Below are 21081 nucleotides of genomic sequence, written 5' to 3'. Positions count from 1 at the left end.
AAAAGAAAAGAGGAGAAAAAATGATTAGGGCAAAGAATGTACAGATGTGCTTTGTACAATTGATGTATGTATATGTATGAACTGTGATAAGAGTTGTATGAGCCCCTAATAAATTGTTTAAAAAATAGTGATTATACTTATTTCAAAAATCTAAAGTGAAAACTTTGAATAGATTGAGAAATTGGATATTTTCTTAGGTCAAACAATTTATTTCTCTAGTTGATTTTTTAATTTTTAACAATTGTATTGGAATATAACTCAGACCACATATGCAATGGATGAAATATATTAAAGGAGTTATGCAACTATCATCACAATAAATTTTGAACATTTTCTTCATTTTCCTATTCATTATTTTTAGTTCCTTCTTTCCTCCCAACCTCCCCTGCCATAATCATAAGAAACTATGAATCCACCTACTGTCTCTGTAGAATTACCTATACTGAACTTCTTATAGAGAAAAACATACAAAAGCAAAAGTTATAAAAAATTAAATTAGATATAGAAAAATCTCAGCTGAAAAGGTAAGAGAAAGTAATAAAAATAAAACAAATTTAAATTGGTCAAAAAGGCTACCCAGTCATAATGTATCAAATGTTAACCTAACTATCTCTGCATTAATCCACTTTTCAAAGCACTCTGTCTGACAGCAAGGCTCTTCATATCCACGGTCAATGGTCAAAGAGGCTTAATCCATGTGGGACCTGCAAGTGGATTTGGCGCTTTCACTTTTATCAATAGCCTTCTACAAATTGGGTGCTCTGAATTTAAGCTCTAAAATAGGTCCCTCCTTTGGCCTTAATGATTTTATTACTTACCATCCTCCTCAGATCACAACTGCTAGTGTGCTTCTTCCATATGGATTAAGTTTCCTTATGGATTAACTACCTAGATAATTTCATTTTAAGACAATCCTTTAAAACACCAGATGCTATTCTTTCTGAGAATCAGGATTTGTGCTTCTTTTCAAAATGAAGACAAGTTTTCAAACCTTGACAAATTTTCAGAAATATAATTTGAGCTTTTCAAAATTCTGTCTTTCTCTTTTTCTCCTTGTGATAGTTAGGTTTTGTGTCAACTTGGCTAGGCCAGGATTCTCAGTTGTTTAGAGGTCACAACTTCCCCATGATTCGAGCAAACATTGGTAATCAACTCAGTGATACAATCTGCTGTAACAGTTGTGGGAAGATTAAGTGGAGTGCTACCCCTTTAATCATATCATAACTCTGATGCAATAAGAATTATCACCTGGATGGGGCCTACTCCTCTTTAAACAGATACTCTGGGAAGGCTTGTCTCTTCTTGCTGTCCTGGATCCTGCATCGGTCTCATCAACCACAGATTCTTTGGACTTTTGCCAATGACTAGCCATATTACCTGCAGACCTTGGATTTATTCAGTTCTGTAGTCACAAATTTGACCTCCTGAACTTATATTCATGTGCCTGGGATTCCACAAGTTTGTGATCTTCTTGCTTCTGGGCTTATCTTTCTACTTTCTGGCACCTATGTAAGTCTGGAAAAGCCTCCAGCTCATCATCTCAGCCAGGGACTTGAACTAGACTGGACCGAACTACTTGCAGAACTAGTGAGCAACGTCCTTGTTATAAATGACTTTCTTTATATACACATAGAAGTGTGTTCTCACAGAACTCAGCTTAACACACTCCAGACTGTGCTATTACAACATCAAATATAAAGGACACTCGACTGCAATGATATTTAATAATAGATTCAGTCAACTTATAAATGAATCATTTTTCTATGAATCTAATAATTTCTTTCAGACTACTTTAAATATGTCTTATATTACATATTATATATTCCACTTGCACAACTTATAAAACACATTCCCATATTTTATCTTTTAAATATTTTCATCAGATGGCGGTGGTTTGGATATAATCAAAAAGGAATTTCAGGTAGATTATAATATTGTTTTTTATTGAGAGTGAAGAAATGACTAACAGCTTGATGGTGACCCCTTAGAAATATGAGATATATAGTCATTAGAGGAAAGAAGAGAGAGGCAGGGGAGAGTCTCTCAGGACCAAAACACATCCTGGAAATGGAAGCAACTGTAATAAATGCAACCTGACAAGCATTCAGAGACTGAAGCAATATTCCATCAAGTATTCTTAAATTCAGTTCCACACAAGTCAACTTAGTTTTGCCTGAAGATTTTACCAGACATTTAGCTGGTGTGTATATAATTACTTGTCTCTCTGAATTGGAGATGAGGTTGAAAAACAGCACAAGGAGGCTCACGATGTTTAAAGAAGACCTGATCTGAAAGAGAACCTGAAACTAAGAGATTCATTTCAACACTTCAAAGTTTTAGCTTCATTTTATTAACTTTAAGTAAAAAATTGTTTTTCACCTGAAGTGTCATCTTTTTTGCTTATAATGTTAATTTTTAAAATGCACTGTTACTATTCCTGAGCTTAAGAACTACTTTTTCCTCCATCTTATTCATCATGGTTATCAAAGATCAGTGCAATACTCTTAGCATGTATTACAACTTCCAATCATTTTCCAGAGTTAATCAGGTTACACTTGCCATGCCAAGATTATCCTGAGAATAGTATCTTCAGGATTCATTTTAAGTATTTAATATGCAAACTTCCTTTAAGAGGTCCTTTTACAAGCTTAAACTCAGTTTGAAATGATAATGATGTTACAACATACAAAAGAGCAAAGGTAGCTAAAAACTATTTACTTTTAAATCATTTTATTGGGAGCTCTGACAGATATAACACTCCCTGGTTCTATCACATAAACATTATTGTACAATTGCTACCACAATCAGTTTCCAAATGTTTTCTTTCTTCTTGAACTCCTTGATATCAGCTCCCCTTTATCCCTTCCCTCCTCTACCCTACCCCCCCCCCAAGGAACCCTTATTTTATGTCATTTAATTTGCCATATCTACACCATCTAATATATCCATTCACATATAATTATGTTGTCTAATCCGCTCAAGTGAGATTATACAATCATCAAAGTTATTAAGTCCCCCCCCAATCCCTTACACACACCTCTTGCCATAACCTCAGGGAACCATTACTCCTGTTACTGTTTCTGAAGGGTTATCATCTTGGCTTTCATGTGCCAAGCAATCTTAATTATACAAATGAACATACACAAGTCTAACATGATTAATGAGGTCAAACAAATAAAAATCATGAAAGTAGATGGGGTAATATTAAAGAATATTTATGATAGTTCTATGAGTAGTAATATGAAACAATATTTTGGGCTGTTACATGTATGTGGACATAGATCTCAATTCTTCTCATTTTCTACTAGGAATATATTTGCTATTTGATTCACCAAATAGTAAAGCAAAATACAACTTTCATAGCTATTAGTTGTGGCCACAACCATCTACAGGATAAATCACATATTTCTTTGTGTTCCATAATCTAACCTCATAACATTGAGAACTCTGCAGCATACATTATAGACTAAAAATAAACTAGGACTCAATACAAACTTTTTCCCAAAAAGGAAGAGAATCTAAATACTGTTAAGATTTTATCTTAAAGTGAATTATTTATAGCTGCACTGCCCTTATGGTACTAACAGCCTTTGAAATGGGGGTAGGTCAAACTGAGTTGTAAACACAAAATATATCCCAAATTTAGAAAAGTCTAGAAAAAAAAGAACTAAACTATTAATGCTGAGGCTTATGTTGATTATATATTTAAATTATAACGTTTTAGATATGCTTAGTTAAATTGTAACATTTTAGATATGCAATCATTAAAATACGTTCTTTTAAATGTAGCTACTAAAAACTTTTACATCATAATTGTGGCTCACATTACATTTCTCTAAGATAGTGTGGTTTCAAAGGCTAATTTTACGATCACCTGTGATGTAATTCAAACCATCACACGTATTCTTTTCCAAATTCACAAGTACCAAGAGACTCAAGGGGAGAGAAGTAAGGAGGCTGTATATCAAGAAGGTTCCTGAAACACAAGATTCAGCTCATTGCCTTTTAGCCTTATCCCTGACATTTAACTTTTCCAAAATTTTCCTCTGCTTCACTGCTTCCTGCTGTGCAAAGTTTTCAACAAATTTACCCCATCCCCAAGAAGAAAATACATGATCTATTGATCAACTGTGTAATGGCAATCACAATTGTTCAGAAACTCTGAGTATCCAAATAGACATGCATGTGAAAAGACACCTAGGTGGGTGAATGAGATTTCCTGAAGTTAAAAATGAGCAGATTGCAATCCAAATTAAGCTACAAACTCACTACCCATGCTTCTGTGGTCCTCACCTTGTTATCACTACTACTAAGCAGAGGCAAAATCTTTCCCTGGGACTGGGAGAACCACAAGGGCAAGAATGCTTATGTGTTGGGGAAAAGTAAAGCCGTCTTGCTGAATTTTAGTCCTGAATCTACTGATTTTTTTTAAGGTCTTCTCCTACCACGATCTTATTTCCCCCTAATTTTCAACAATAACAGATAACAAACTCATGTTAGTCACTGGTGTTCACACTATTGTGCTTGAGCACTCTCTAATATACAACACAGGCAGAAGACAGCAAGCATCTCAGATATACAAGTGCATCCATTCAATCAGCTAATATTGACAGAGCTCCTAACACGTGTCAGGAACTGTTTCAAGGCATTTGGGATACATCAGTGAACAAGAACCAGAGGTCCTCTGGTTCAGACACAAGCTTACTTTGCCTCCTGGGTGTCCCATCCCTGTTTGGTATGGTAAATGCGAAGGGAAACATGCTGTAGAAAGGTGCTGTGGGGTTGAAAGAGAGAGAGATGCCAGCATACCTAGAAGCAGATGAAAAGTGAAAATATTCTCCATACATTCGTAAATAAACACAAGTAAGCCCGTTTTTATCCTTTATTGAGTAGTCTCACTGGCTTCAAGTAGGGAGTGCTGCGGCTTATTGCATGCACAGGAAGGAGAGTGCTGCAGGCTCTGGTGAGGAGGGGCAGAATTGGAAAGGAGTCACAGAAGCAGCAGAGCACAGCACCAGAAGATTCAAAGGGCACCATGAGGACTGGGAGTTTTACCCAGCATACTCACTGGAGGTTTTAGGCAGAGGCATGAGGTGCTCTGAATTAATGTTTCCAAAGAGTCACCCGGGCTATCATTCTGAGCAGAGAAGGGGATACTGAATTAAAATGTGTTGAATATTGTTAATTGAATGCTTTGTAATGACAATTCAGACAAAGAAGGACAAGAATAAGGACTTCTGATCTGTATTGGGGGTAGCAGGCTGTGGATTACAAAGGTGGGACGAGTGGGATACCCACAATTGCTGGGAAGCAAACTGCCACTCGGACTCTCCATTAAATAACGGACAAGTAAGACATTCAGCAATGGTGTAGAAGCATGGATATGGGTTTGGTACAATCCCTTACTGTTGCTGTCTTTCCCAGGAGACTCTTGCTTTAGCAAAAATTTTATTTTCCTCTGCAAATCAAAGACAGAATTCAGATATCAACAAATTAATTACAATAAAATAAAATAGGGTAAGAATAATTGACCCAAGGAAGTCCAGCCAGATTTGACATTTAGATAGCAAACATAGCAGGTCCATGAGTTGCTTTTAAGTTCTATCTAACAGAAATTTGTGTGCACATAAAGAAAAATATATATCAATATAAATAAGCATTAATAGAGAACTAATTTTCTCAGTTCTCATTTCACTGAATAATTATACCTTTGGGCTACCATGAATAATTTATTAAGTACCATGCAGTTTATATGTAGCCCTGTAACTTTATGCCCTCATTTTGCAATCATTTATAATAATTCCAGGACAAACCATGGTTGAAAAGTGACTTCCATGCAAATGTCCTTGTCTTGTCAGCCCATGGGTAGTTTACCAAGTGTCTCCTTAGATTTGCAAGGCCTACTAAAAAAGCTATTTTTAAAATATTTTGTCTGAAAAATATTCAATAAAACATTGAAGGTTTAAAACACCAACTTTCTGGGTAACTTATTACACATATGAATCTTTAACTCAACTAAACTTATAGGAAATGTAACATCACATATTTATTCCTTGGCTTCCCTGCAATTATCAAGAGCAACTTTGGTAAACTTGAATTAGAACTACTGTTGCAATGCTAGTCTCAGAAGAGCAGCTCATCTGGGGTAGTTTGGTAGATGAGGTCCAAGGATAGCTCTACTTCATGTTAACACTGTCTCAATTTAAAAGAAGAAATCAGTGTGAAATAAAGCATCATTACTGCTGGTTGGTTTTGCTAAGTCAGCAGACGAATATCAATTATGTAGCCCTCAATGTCTCCTCATTTTTCTTGCCTCTCCACATGTATGGAAGACCAGCATAAAATGGTAATCTAATTACTACTACTATTAATTATGCTTGTGATTAATTTGAAATGCCTGACAAAACACGCAAATACAATGGTTGAGAGACAACACGCAGCCTTAATGAAATGCGAACACCTGAAACAGTTTGGCATCAGTATCAGTCAAGTGGCTGTGCTTAATTTCCTCCCAGCTGGATTGATTAATAGAGTTGATCTCTAGTATTATTTACTGAGGATGTGCTTCAATCAAAATAATCAGTGTGCACCTGAACTATGGCTTGAAATGACAGCCTCACTTCCATGTCATATCCCAGGCAAATCCTAAAATCATTAGTCTTTGCTTTTAAGACTTGCTCTTAATACCTTCCCACCCACCCTGCTATATACTAGTGCCCTCAAGAATTCTGTGGATTGCCATGGCACCCTCAAATAAAATAAGGTTTAAAAGGTAAACTGCTGTGCAAATTGCCTATATTGAAAATAGAAAGTAAAATGTTGGTAGAGGAAGATTAAATAAAAATAAGAATGCTTATCCTAAGAAACCAAAGCCTTAGACTGCATTCCTGATACTTGGAACTGAGACTGCGAGGGAATAGGACAGAGCATCCTGTTAAGCTCTTAACTTGGGTGCTTCAATGTACATGGCTTTCCCACATTTATCCCAGAAGAAGTCTTCAGGTTCACTTTTAAAGGAAACTAAAACACATAGAAGTTTCATTATTGCAAAGGTGGCAGGGAGGTATTATTTGTGTATAGGATATTAATGTTTGTTTTCCTTTCCATCTGCTTTTCAATTTGCTTTCTTGCAGGCAAGAATCCAGGTATTTGTTCCGGGAAAAGGGGAACCAAAAACAGAGGAAAAAGGGGGAGAGAACAGGGACCAAAGAGGAGAGGAAGATGGGTTAGAGGGAAAAGGTGCATAAGAAGGGTAGAGAGTCCAAGTAAAGGCGGATATTGAAACCAGGAATATATGGTATTTATAATGATAACAAAATTATTAAATAGCTTTCATTAATGGAGCTTTAATCTCTGATGAAGGGGCTATCTGTGACCATGCTTGGCAAACTATGTTGTCACTTGAAAATGAAATGAAAAAAAAAAAACCATAATGACCATTACTGTTCTGTCTTATTCCCATCCTCTCGCATTGTTCCATGTTGCTCTTCACACTCTTCACACTTAAGTGTCACTTCCTGTTGTTGTTGTTGTTAAGGGTCACCAAGTCCTTTCTGACAGATAGAAACCTTACGAACAGGAGGACAAACACTGCCCAGTCCAGCACAATCCTCACCATTGTTCATGTGCTTGCACCCACTGTTACAGCCATGGGGTCAATCCATCTCACTGAGGGCCTTCCTCTATTGCTGCTCCTCTATTTTACCAAACATGATGTCTTTCTGCATGAACTGGTCCCTCCTGACAACATATCCAAAGTATGCAAGACAAAGACTCACCATCTTTGCTTTGAAGGAACTCTTTGACCATACTTCTTCCAAGATAGATCAATTTGTCTTCATAGAAATCAATGGTACTTCTAATAATCTTCTCCAGTACCACAACTCAAATGTACTAATTCTTTTATCTTCCTTATTCAATGTCCAACTTCACATGCATATGACATGACTGAAATATCATGGCTTGAGTCAGTTGCACCTTAATCCTCAAAGCAACATCCTTGTTTTTCCATATTCTAAAGAGGTGTTGTGCAGCAGATTTACCTAAAACCATGCATCTTTTAATCTCTTCAGTGCTGTGTCCATGAACATCGAGTGTGGATCCAAACAAGACTAAAACCTTGCATGTCACCATTTAGCACTTACCAAACTGGACAAAGCATTGTAAATTGCTTTTCATGCAGCACAATGGCACTTTTGCAGCCATAGAGCATTGTGCCCCACAGGACCACTGCCTTTTCCTGCAACACCAACCTTTCACATCAGTGGCCTCCCTTTTATGAAAGATTAGATTAATGGCAGTCTTCTGATGCATATGCGAATTATATTTCCACTCACCAGCTTGCAAACTGGGAAGAGACACTTTCCTCTCTCTTCTTGGCATATTCAATGCACTGTCTTCCCAAGGACTATTCCCAATTTTCCCTATTGAGGAAGCAGCCAAGTTCTTCAGTCCAACACAGTTACTGGAAAGACTCCCACGTGAGCCTGTGAAGAGGCCCACAGATGCAGGTGATACAAGAGACAGAACAAGGAAAAATATCAATTCTCTTTTTCTCTCAGTGATATTCAAAATTTTAAGCACATCTGTAATGGCAGCTTCTCATTACATAGTATTAAGAATAATCTGAGTGTCGCAAAACGAAATGAGAATACTGAATGTCATTTCTCATGAGAAGTAAAACAGAATTTTAAGAACAAAATTCTACTGCGCATCCATTGATAATTTAATCAAACACATTTCTCTTTGCCTCTTAATCTTCCCCCACCCCGTGCCTGCTCTGTGCACAGACTTTCTGGTTACCCCAAATATATTGTTTACTGCAAAAGCATGTCCTCTTGCCTCTAGTCTTACTATTAAGCTGATGTAGGCATATTAGGAAAGGAGTCTGTCACATGAAAGCCACTGAATTCCACATGAGGTGATAAAAGAGCTGCAGGGTTGCCTCACACTCCATCGCCGCGTAGCAAGAGTCCAGATAATCATGCTTAACATCTCCCACCACTATTCATCAAGGCTATGAACATTTGTCCTTTCCTTGGGTTCTACATCCACCCTTGAAAACACACATTTAGAAGACGTATTCATGCTAAACTAGCCATATACACCCTATACACCACGAAATGACAAAATAAAACATCAAACTTTTAAATGATGCAAAAGCATAAAAATCTACTCATTAAAAAATGTCCTCAATCCCTCCCTCAGATTACGTTTAAGACCTGATGACTCCCTTAGTACAAAAGGTTAAAGGCTTGGCTGCAAACTGTAAGGGTGGTGATTGACTCCACCCAGAAACGACTCAGAAAAAAAGACCTGGGAATATTTTCACCCTCCCCACCAACAAAATATTCATTGATTGAAAATCAGTCCTGCTCTTGACACATATGAGGTTACAATGAGCTGGGAACCAGCCCCAGGGCAAATGGTTCAGCAAAGACCTAGAACATTATCTGTGAGGCCAGGTTTCCCTGACTCACCTGTCCATATTCAACATCACAAAATGTATGAGGTCAAAATATTTAAAGACCCAATTATGTAATCATAATAATACTACTTGATATGTTAGGAAACAAGAAAGCCAAGAGACCAATTGACTTCAACTAAATATGAAGATGAAATCCCTGAAAAGTGACTACATTAATCACTGAGCATTCAGTTATTCCTTCACTGAACTGGTTCCTCTTTTAAGTATATATATGAAAGCCATCTTTATCTCAAGAGACCATACAAATTAAAATAGATTCTCAGGCGTCCTATGAATCATTCTGGAGAAAAGGAGTCAGCTGTGCTTAGCTACTACATTCCAGTCACCCAGAACCCACGGGCAGCCTTCAAGGATGAAGGTGCTCGACAACTGGGTGTTCTTGCCAGAAGAATTGGATGAAAAATTCAGCATTGCTACCTGGAAAGTAAAGTTTCAGGACAAGCAAGAATGCCCCCAGCAGGGAATGAGCAAACCATAAATGAAACAATTTTAATTGAAATGGGCTGTTTTTAAAAATATAGTAAAATACATATTAAAAATTTACCATTTCACCATTTTAAGTGTACAGTTCAGTGGCATTTAATTACATTCATTTTATTTTATCACCGTCACCACTAGGCAGTTATAAAATTTCCATCACCTCAGGCACTTAATATTCCTTAATCACAACAGCTTTTGGGAACAGCCAAAAGTTTAGGAAAAGTCCAGCTCATTGCTGATGGTGCTCTGTACAAGCCAGAAAGCAATGAAAACCTAAGAGTCCCACATGGTTGAGCTCATGTGAAGCCTGCCATGTCATCAGGCTGGAATACAGCATCTGAAATAAGCAATGGAGCCTGTATATGTTCTGTCGTTTTGCATTACTGTTCTGTACAGTAAATAAGATACAAACGGTTAGTGATGAGCAAGGTGAAGCAGGGGGGCTGAAAAATGTCAGCAGCACGAGGGGACAGCTAAATGGCACCAATGCTGGGGTGTGTGGGGGAGTGTCTGTCTGCCATAAGCTGCTTGCCTTACTTAAGCCATCATTAGAAAGGACAAGCAACCTCAGGAGGCATGGGCATCTAAGCCAGGAGGACAGAGTGGGCTGTGCCTCACAGTGCATCACAGCCCGAGGCAAGAACATACTTGCCCTGAACTGTCAGTTTATGGACTTCACTGTCATCTGGATGCTGTCAATGGTGGGTCTAAAAATAGCAAGATACCGTTACCTCTGGCTTCTAAACCCAGCTATGATTTGGCAAACGCCAAGCTCAAAAGGTAAAGTAAGATGACTTTACATACCTTTTTAAAGGAACAATTGATGAACGGGGACATACCTAACGCTGCTCAATCTTTCTTCAATTAAGAATCTAAATTTTTACAAAAAGGGATTGCAGGTCTAAAAATGTGGAACAAGAGACAGAAGTTCCCAAAGATAAAAGTAATGAAAATGAACTTAACCCGACTCCCTAAGTGTCCACATTGTCCTTAGAGAAACGGAAGGGGTGAAACAAAAATGATAATAAAATAAGCCAAGGCTGTTGCTATTGCAAGCTGCCTCCATGCAGCAGATTTGAAATAGAGATGATCATTTGGACAAACAAAGCTCTCCCATAAATAAACAAACACAACAATGAGAACATCCCTTGTTCTCAGGAAAAAAGGAACATACACACATGTGTCCTACCATCCCTGAAAGGACAAGTAGTCAACCAAAGGGTTTGGAAATTATCCAGCTCGCCTCCAAAGTAACAAGTGATCTGTATTCAGATACTTCAAAAAGGTCACTGAAAAATCCCATTAATTCCCAAATAAACTAACCTGTTATAAAAAATATACAACTGGAAGAAAAACTCACTGTGAAATATTTAGTTATCAAAGAATTTAAGTTCTGTTTCCTATTTTATTGATCTTACCTCTTTTGGAAAGCAAGACAATAAGCTAGGAACTATGCACAATATGAAAGTACAGCTAACCCCACAGTAGAGAGTGAAAACATCAGTGAAAAGGATAACTATGCCCACTTCAGGAAAAAAAATAAGTAAATGTACACAGTAGGAGTAAATAAGGAATTAAAAATTGAATATATATACGTATATTTCAGCTATTTAACAGATGATGGCATTTTCTTTGTTTTCATTCACCTTTAATTCATAAACTTTATTCATGTATGTTTCATTTAAAATAGTATACCAAGGCCAATAAACATTATCTTAGTAAAGCCAACCAAATTCTAACTATGACAAGAGCCATAGTTCATGAAATATATATATGAGTGGGGCTTTAAGAACTTCAGGAAGTAGAATTAAAAGATAATGGAATTTTTCCATAACAATTCTTAAGTTCCTTTTTTATATATTACCTTGGGCATCCACATTCAAGGGAAAAATGGACTTTTATAATAATATTGATTACTGCTGTCAATATAAGTAATCTAATCAGAAGTGAATCAGAAAGGGCTCTGGATTCTCTCTACTTCCTCATTCACTTTTTAAAAAGTCATTTTCTATGATTTTGACACGTGGTAGGCACTGAAGTACAACTGAAATTATTAGAGCTGCCAATTTCAGAGAATTTGAGGAAAAGGGAAATCTTGTGTTTATAGAAACTATAATTAATAAATTCACTGAAAGAAATGCTACATAGCTCATTTTTTCCAAAACTGGTTCTTAATATGTGCTTACTCTTTTAGCAATTTTACTAATTGTTAGGCATTTCCTCTTTTCAATCTTGCACTGATTATTTTAATGTGTATGTACTCTTAACGCTGGTAAGTGGATGAGGGTAAGATGATGTTACTGTATTTAACAATTACAACTAATAATGATTCCATTATTTCATATGGATTAAAGCTTAAACTGAGCACTAGGCTTTCAAATGTCAGTTGTGTAAATTCACCAGGTACTACTGTGCAGGAAGATGAAGTTGTCGATTCTCCTTAAGATGTACAGTCATGAAAAGCATGTATAGGGTTGCTATCAGTCAGAATCTACTGCAAGGCAGTGGGTTTGGTTTCGTTGTTTTAACTATACAGAATGTTAGTTTATAATAGGTGCTCTAAATCCATTTTAACTTTCTACATAGCCTTCAACCTCCATTGAGTCCTTTCTGACCACTGACTGGATATATGAAAAGCTTTGCTTTCAGGCAGATTGTGCTTGTTGCAACTCCCTGGGTCAGCCCAGGAAGTGGCATTCTTGCACACTCAGGAAATAACCTGAACATGTCCCCATGATAGGTAGGTTTATTGTACCAACCTGGTCAATAGGAACATGTGGGACTAATCTGGTTGCAGTGTGATTGGAGGGCAAAGTGATAAATGGCTCGGCAAGGCCCACCCCTCGCTCTCTAGTTCTCTGCCTCAACTTGTAAGCTACACTACCTGTGGGACAGCCAACCTGTGGATCCTGTCATTGGAGCTTGAGGTTCCTTCGAGACCTGCTTTGCGAAGTTACTTGTGTGTACATCACTTGAGTTTGAGGCTTGTGGATCTAGTCATCTTGAATTACTTGAGTTTGATATCCCATCAGGGTCTGCTTCGCTAAGTTCCTGAGCTACTGACTGTTGGTAACCTGTCCTGCTGTTTGCTGCCTATGGGTGGACTCTGCCTGCATTGGCCTTGGACTGGGCAGCCCTCCTGAGTTGAAGGGCTTCCAATATATTAACTGTTTCATGGAAGTGAGTTGAACTGAGGCCTCTGTACCGCTGTGTAGACTAATTAGCTGTTATACTCCTTTGTGCTGTATAAATCTATCCATATATATATATGAATGATTTGTTTTAAATACATTTTATCCTTTGGTTCTTAAACAAGTAGAGGCCAGATTTACAAAAATGGAAATCTACCTTTTATTCCAAAAATAGCCTACAAAAATATTAAACTTTACAAAGTACTTCATCATTCAGTAAATTGTACCAATGTTTCTTCAAGTATAATTCTCTGACCAAAAGTATTAGAATCTGAAAAGCTGCTATAAATGCACATAATTGGGGCAAGTTCAGCAATCTGTGTTAATTATACATACCTCTTCTGATTCTAAGGGAGCCCTGATGGGTTAGTGGGTTACCAATTGAGTTGCTTACTGCAAGGTCAGAAATTCAATAACATCAGCTGCCCCTCAGAAGAAAGATGAGGTTTTCTACTGCCATAAAGATCTACAGTACTTGAGCATATACCCAGAAGAGGCAAGAAACAAACCCCAGACAGACACCTGCGCCGTAATGTTCATTGTGGCACAGTTCACAATTGCAAGGAGTTGGGAAAAAAACAAATTTCCAGATGAATGGATTAAAAAACTGTGTTGCATACATACAATGGAACACTACACACCCCTAAAAAACAGTGATGAACGCATGAAGCATATCAGTGCATGGGAAGAAATGGAGGAAATTATGCTAAGCGAAGTAAATCTAGCACAAAAGGAAAATAAATTTATTTAAAAATAAACAAATACAAAAACAAATCCACAGTATCAGAAACCCACAGGGGCAGTTTTACTCTGCCCTTCTCATAGGGCAGTGGTTCTCCACCTTCCTAATGCTGCAACCCTTTAATACAGTTCCTCATGTTGTGCGGAACCATAAAATTATATTTGTTGCTACTTCATAACTGTAATTTTGCTACTGTTATGAATCTGGCAACCCTTGTGAAATGGTCGTCCAACACCCAAAGGAGTCGTGACCCACAGGTTGAGAACCGCTGTTATATGGTCTATATGAGTCAGCCTTCAACTGATGATAGTGTTTAGCTTTGTACTTTTTTGTGATTCTGATGCATTCTGAAGTTTGAGAATCCCTAATCTATTCATCTATCAACCGCTTTTCTCTCAGTTTGTTATACTATGGTGAACTGGGTGGTGTTGTGATGCTGAAAGCTATGTCACTGGTATTTCGAATACAATCAGGTTCGCCCAAAGTGAACCAGTTTCAGCATAGCTTTTCGACTAGGAATACTAAAGGAGTAGGCTGTCCACTTCCGAGGGCTTAGCCGCTGAAAACCCTACGGATAGCAGTGACACATTGTGCATCAATGAAAACCTAATGACAAGAAACAGAATACTGTCAGAGACAGTGCCAGATGACGGAGCCCCACAGGTTGGAAGATGCTCAAAATATGACTAAGGAATAGAGTCTACCATCCTGATGCAGATGGAGTAATGCCTGCAAGAGTAAAGTCTTCAAAAAAAAAAAAAGAGTAAAGCCTTCAAGACTGTCATATGCTTCTGCGGAGTGACTCAAAATAAGAAACAGCTACAAACATCAATTATTTATTAGAGCTTCTAATGTGCAGAAGTCTGAATCGAATAAAACTGGAATATTCCAAACATTAAATTAGCTGAAATTGACTGGTATTGACCATTTTGAATCAAAATTACATGTGTGTTAGACTGGTTTGACTGGAGAAACAAAACCAGTGACATACATGAGGGAGTACCTCATAAAACGGAACATTTTTCAAAGCTATGCATTTAATTTTTTTTATAAAATAACCTTTTCAAAAAATAATAAAATAAAAAAAAATAACCTTATCACCTACTTTTAAACTTGACTTCAACAGTATTAAATGCTCTTGTTCATCACCCAAAAATGGGTATTTCAAGATCTATCTTGAAGTACAATATCTGTGATAGGACAATGTCTATCTGGATGAAAGGAAATATAATCAATAAACTATTACTCAAATTTATGCAAAACCACTAAAGCTAGTGATGCAGAAACTAAAGAATTCTACCTATGTCTTCAGTCTGAAATTGATCAATCAGGCAATCAAGATGCATTGATAGTTATTGGCGATGAGAATGTAAAAGTTGGAAACAAAGAAGCCAAAAGAAATTGGAAAATAAGGTATTGGTGACAGAAACAAAGCTGGAGATATTGTGATAGAATTTTGCAAGACCTACAACTTCTTCATAGCAACAACACAAAAGGCAACTATACACATGGAATTCTCCAGAGGGAATACATGGAAGTTCAACATCAGGAATTAAAATCAGGCCAGGGGCTGACTGTGGAACCATGAATTGCTCAGTCTCAGTCACTGAAATGGCTTTACGTTTTCAGCACACCTTCTTAAAATGTCTTTTATTTTTTAATGACTGTAAATTTAATGATTATAAATTATTGTAAAAGTGAGAAAAAAGGAGGAGGGGTGCTAGGAGAAGCTTGTGTTTTTTATTAAATGGGTGGTTCATGAGCCAGTTCATTGATTCAAGGTATGTGATATTCCTGCATTCTGCATAATTGCATGTGGCTGCATAAGTCTGAAGAGAGATTTATGGGCTAGTATCAGATCTGTAAGCTAATATCAGACTTATGAACTTAATCTGGACTGGGTTGGGATGTTTTCTTGATATACCATTACTCTTTGATATAAAGTTCTTTCTTATACATATATGAATGTCTCTGCATTTGCTTCTTTAGACAACCCTGCCTAACACAGGTCACAACTGACTGACTCAATGGCACCTAACAGCATTTAAGACAAAATTATTTATTACAATAAAAAATGTTAGTGGTACAGGAATATGTCTTTTTAAAATTACTATGGAATTAACAAGTTTAACTGAGTTGCTGACTGGCTATTATAAATTCAGTCTCTTTTATTTTTTTATTTCGTAATTATGAATATCTTTATTACATCGCTCATTCCAATAGTGCCGGTTTGTGAACAGAACATCCATACATGCTACACAAAAAATACATGTATATTATGTGATATCTGATTGTTCTACTATTTTCAGTTACATAACAGCCATATTCTGTTTTCAATTTTTTTTCAATTTTCTTGTCAGTCTCTTTTTTAACTACTTTTAAACTTGACTTCAACAGTAATAAATACTTTCATGCTAGAACAATGTTTCAAAACTAATCACTGAATTATCCATTGTTAAGTTGTGCTTATATGTAGAAATGTAATGAAAGAAAATCTGAATAGAAATTAACAACTTCTCTGTGGACTCTTAAAAAATAAAAACAATAACCCAGAATTATTTTGAATTAAATATTTGATTTACTATTTAAAGAAATAGTAACTTGGATTTCACAGTCCACTAAAACAATCTGTAAAACATGAATTCACATTGAAAATAAAGAAATGTGAATTTTAGTGAGCCCTAGGGGGATACAATAGTTACACATCAGGCTGTGATCTGCCTGCTTGCACTACCAGCAACTCTAAGGAGAAAGACGGGGCTTTTTAATCCCATACACAGTTACAGACTCAGAAAATCAAAGTGCCTGTTTGATCCATCCAGTAGCTATGAGTTGACATCAACTTGATGGCAGTGAGTTTTCCAGTTGGGGGGTATAGTAATAAAGAGGAGTACAAGAAGGAAGAAAATGTTCCAAAACTAATTGTGATGGTGATTTTACAACTTTTTGATGTGACTGAACCATTGAATTGCATACAATCTGAATTTATATGCCTATAAAACACATTTTTGAAGGGCAAAAAAAAAAAAATGTGTATTTGGGCCTTGTTAAGAAAGAAGTTTTCTGGTGAGTTGTACTTTATGTCATGTTAATAAACCTATTGGCATCAAGCTGATTCCATTTTACAGTGACTTTTTCTAGTGTCTTAAAACTTCTTCAGAATAAGCTTTCAATATCATTCTGTGTCGTGTATTTTCAGAAAATCTATCAAGATGACCTCTTTGGAATAACAACAACAAAAATTTCCTAAACTTCCTAAGCTGACCTCTCTGCCTTGAAGTTAACTGGTCCAACAGATTTCCTCATAAGTCACAGCTTTGATTGGAACTTACTCTCTACATCATATTGGTAAACCCAAGACATGTTCACAATGATAATTCATCCTATTAGAATCCATAAAATCACCATCATTAGCTTAGATTTACCTGAAAAGAGCAGATGGAAAAATCAGCTCCTTTTAGCTAATATTTGCACAATACCTCTGGTATGCCTCAAGCCAAAAGCTTGCTGACGCCACATGTTCTCCTACAATGGAAAATAACAAGCCATGTGGGATCCCAACTTCAGTAGCTATCATATCAATGGCAATTCTGTGGTCTTATTCCACCAATATCTGAACTTTAACCACAGTATCTTAACCAAGGTTAGTGATTTCCCTCTTTTAGTTCATCATTGAGGTCTCCTTTAAAATGACTGATCCATCCAGAAACCATTATTTTATGTAGGACACATTCCTTAAAATCATTAGTTACAAAGCTTAAATTATTTGGGAATGTGTCCATTTGAGTTTTGTTAAACACCGGGTATTAGCCCTGTCTTCAAAATCCTAGTTTCCCATGGCTCAATATGTATCGATTTTTTTCTTTCTTTCCCCTTTTTTTTTGACAGCAGAACTTGAGACTAAGATGTGTGTATTCCTTGTCTGCCTCCACCCACTGACTGCAGCCCTATTGAAACCCATCTCACTGGAAATGAATGTATGCTTGTATGCGCTGGAACCCTCAGAGCAATGTTTATGTTACTTATCTTGGTGTAAAGTTCTGCTCTAAAAATATGATACAAGGAAAAACAAAGCAGTAGTAACGGAAATGGGCTGCCCAGGTAGCAACCAGGAGGTGCCACACATCTCACTGACAAGAACATCCCCACCTTCTGGTCTCATAAATGAATTGCATATATTTGCTTTTGCAACAGAATATAAAGAATATCTACTTTTAGATCAACTTAAAATTTGGGGGGGGGGGTCTTCAGTGATTTTAACAGAGAAACCAGGCTGCACTAAGCCTACATGATTAGAGCAGATGGTGGCTATCTTTCCAGAGGGAGATGCTTGAGCCCTCCTGGCAGCACCCACCCAAGGTTGAAGGCAAAGCCCCGAGTGCGCCCTCTCCTGCACTGCCTGGCTCACAGGTGAGATGAGCGCCTGCACAACCACACTCAACCATGGTAGGAAGTCCCAGTGGGCAGAGGAGGTGATCAAACAATGACTCATGGACGCTGAGATGAAAGTGGAGAGGGAGCTCTCTATTCTTCAGGGGAGGGCATGGCATGTGCATTCTTGACATAAGTATATCCTGACGGGGGCCTAGGGGAGGTTGTTGATGGGACGGGGAGCTAGGCTAGTGAGAGGTCTTTGTGTCTAAGAAAAAGAACAGCAATGATTAGGGCTAAGAAGGAAGTGTTAAAATGGCTCTAAGTATGAGAAAGGAGAGCCTTCTTTCTTCCTTTCTCTTAAATAAGCCAGGAAAGGGTGTCTTTTCCTTTCCTTGCTGCAGTGGCAGTGGGCTCAGTGGGTTGCCTCAGACATGATTTCTGCACCAAGGACTTTTGTGGGAAAGGACACAGGAGTTAGTGTCGGAAGCAGGCTTCTCTGTACAAGGTCTAATACGTGCGAGTTCTTAGGCTGGATGCACACAGGAACCCTTAGCACGCAAGGTGCTTCGGTCAAAGCTTTTGAAATATTGCAGTTGTGATGGACAGAGTTTTGGCTCTTTCTCGTACACATAATCTCACTGGGAGACACCCCAGATAACAGGATGGGGACCAGTTTGGTTTGGGAGCCACAAAGCTCCAGCCTGCAGCCACGGTGCCTCTGCCCTAATTCACTACATGTTCTTTTCCGAGAAACACATTCAATGGCTGCGTGAAGCCCTGTGGTTCAGAGAACTCACCTGCCCTCCACCCACCTGCTCTCAGGCTCCCCATGAACCCCACCATAGCAGGGGCTGAAGAGGCAGGGCATCTCTGCTCACTCTCATGGGGAAACTACTTGGTGACCTCATGAATGGCGTGGGCAAGGTAGCCCACATTGCCAGAGGTGACTCCAGCCACAGAGATGCAGCTGTCCTTTGTCATGTAGATGGAGAACTCCTTGGTCAGTCGCTCCACCTGTTCAGCCGTGAACCCCGTGAAACAAAACATGCCAATTTGGTCAGTGATGTGCTGCCAGTTGTGGGAGGAGCCCTAGTTCTTGAGCTTGGAGACCAGCTGGGTCCGCATGCCGATGATGCGGTCTGCCATGGCTTTGACTTCCTGCAACCATTGTTTCCGCAGCTCCGGCGTGGTCAGGATGGTTAAGGCAATCCACATGCCCCATGGAGAGGGGGATTGGAATACATGGGACAGATCAAAATCTTCAACTGCGACTCCACCCTCTTGGCGGTTTCAGCATCCCTGCAGACCACGGTGAAGGCCCCCACGCGCTCACTGTACAAGGCCATGTTCTTGGCGTAGGATTGGCAGAGGCACACGTCAATGCCCTGTTACCGTCTCCACTGGCGAAGCCTTGGTAGGCCATGCCGAAGAATGCAAACAGATTCCTTTTCTTCACCACGCTGGCCATCTCCTCCCACTGCTCAGGACGGGGGTCCACTCCAGTGGGGTTGTGAGTGCCGGCATGCAAGAGGACCATGCTCTGCTCGGGTGTTTTTGAAATGTCATCCACAGCACCTGCGAAGTCGAAACCGCAAGTCTTGGGGTCATAGTACCGATACCCCTGAAGCTGCATGCCAGCGTCCCTGAAGATGGGCGTGTGGTTTCCCCAGGAGGGTTTGGGCAGAATGACGTCTCGGCTGAACTTAAAGAATCTTTGCAGGAAACTGGCTCCGATCCTGGGTGCACCGGTGCCAGAAATGGTCTGCACAGTGACGTACCGGCCACTTTTCAACACCTCGCTGCTCTTGCCCAGGGCCAGTTCTGCAGATGCCTTACAAAATTCAGCCAGTCCCCCAATGGGCAGGTATTCCTTGTCCAGACTTTTTGCAGCAATCTGGACCTCAGCTTTCAGGACACTAGGGAGCACATAGGGCTTTCCTTTGTCATCCCAGTAGGACCCAACTCCCAGGTTCATCTTTTTGCTGTTGGTATCTCTCTTAAAAGCTTCGGTGACTCCCCCAGATCCTGGATGCTTCCTTCCCCCCAACTATCATGATCCGAATTCTACCTTGCAGGGCTGGATAGGGCAGAGGTTGTACACTGGTACATATGAGGGCTGGAGGCACAGGGAATCCAGGGTGGATGATACCTTCAGGACCAAGGGTGTGAGGGGCGATGCTGGGAGAGTGGAGGGTGAGTGGGTTGGAAAGGGGGAACTGATTACAAGGATCCACATGTGACCTCTTCCCTGGGAGAGGGACAGCAGAGAAGGGGGGGAAGGGAGACTCCGGATAGGGCAAGATATGACAAAATAAAGATGTATAAATCACCAAGGGCACATGAGGGAGGGGGGAGAGGGGAGGGAGGGGGAAAAAAAGAGGACCTGAAGCAAAGGGTTTAAGTGGAGAGCAAATGCTTTGAGAATGTTTTAAAAAAAAAAGCTTCGGTGACTCCCAGAATGGGATCAGGGGACCCCATCTCCACATGGGCCCACCAGGAGCTGGCTCTGGCAGAAGCCGGGGCGGCGAGGCCTGGGTGGAAGGCAACAGCGACTCTGGAGAGGACGCGACCAGAGTGCAGCAGGGCCATGGTGGGCGGCAGGAGGGCAGCGGTTCGCCTAGATCAACTTTAAATTTTATAAAGTACTATACTAAGTGTATTCCTATATTCTGTGAAGAAATAAATTTAACAAGGCCAGAAAGTGAAATTCACACCCCTTATCATCACCCACAAAATAGAGTAAACATACTACTATTTTATTTTTAAAAAATTAAAGTGTGCATATGTTTGTGTGTTTAAGTAAAAAT

General features: G+C 39.0%; 1 protein-coding gene and 1 pseudogene across 7 annotated transcripts in view; both read right to left on the bottom strand.

Annotated features, from left to right (window-relative positions):
- The window catches only part of PTPRM (protein tyrosine phosphatase receptor type M), a 901381-nt gene that overhangs the window by 762862 nt on the left and 117438 nt on the right, over positions 1-21081 (bottom strand). For 6 of the 7 annotated variants that reach the window (XM_075533118.1, XM_075533119.1, XM_075533122.1 and 3 more), the window contains exon 2: positions 8337-8486. The exons of the other annotated variant lie outside the window; for it this stretch is intronic. In XM_075533118.1, coding sequence (XP_075389233.1) covers positions 8337-8486 — 150 coding nt within the window. The remainder of the gene's footprint in view (positions 1-8336; positions 8487-21081) is intronic. 7 annotated transcript variants of the gene reach the window in all.
- On the bottom strand, positions 19166-20863 carry LOC142428147 (aspartate aminotransferase, mitochondrial-like; annotated as a pseudogene).

Source organism: Tenrec ecaudatus, chromosome 15, assembly GCF_050624435.1.
Source record: "Tenrec ecaudatus isolate mTenEca1 chromosome 15, mTenEca1.hap1, whole genome shotgun sequence".
NCBI classification, from domain to species: domain Eukaryota; kingdom Metazoa; phylum Chordata; class Mammalia; order Afrosoricida; family Tenrecidae; genus Tenrec; species Tenrec ecaudatus.
The sequence above is the reverse complement of the archived record's forward strand: the minus strand, read 5'-3'. Positions and strand labels throughout refer to the sequence as shown.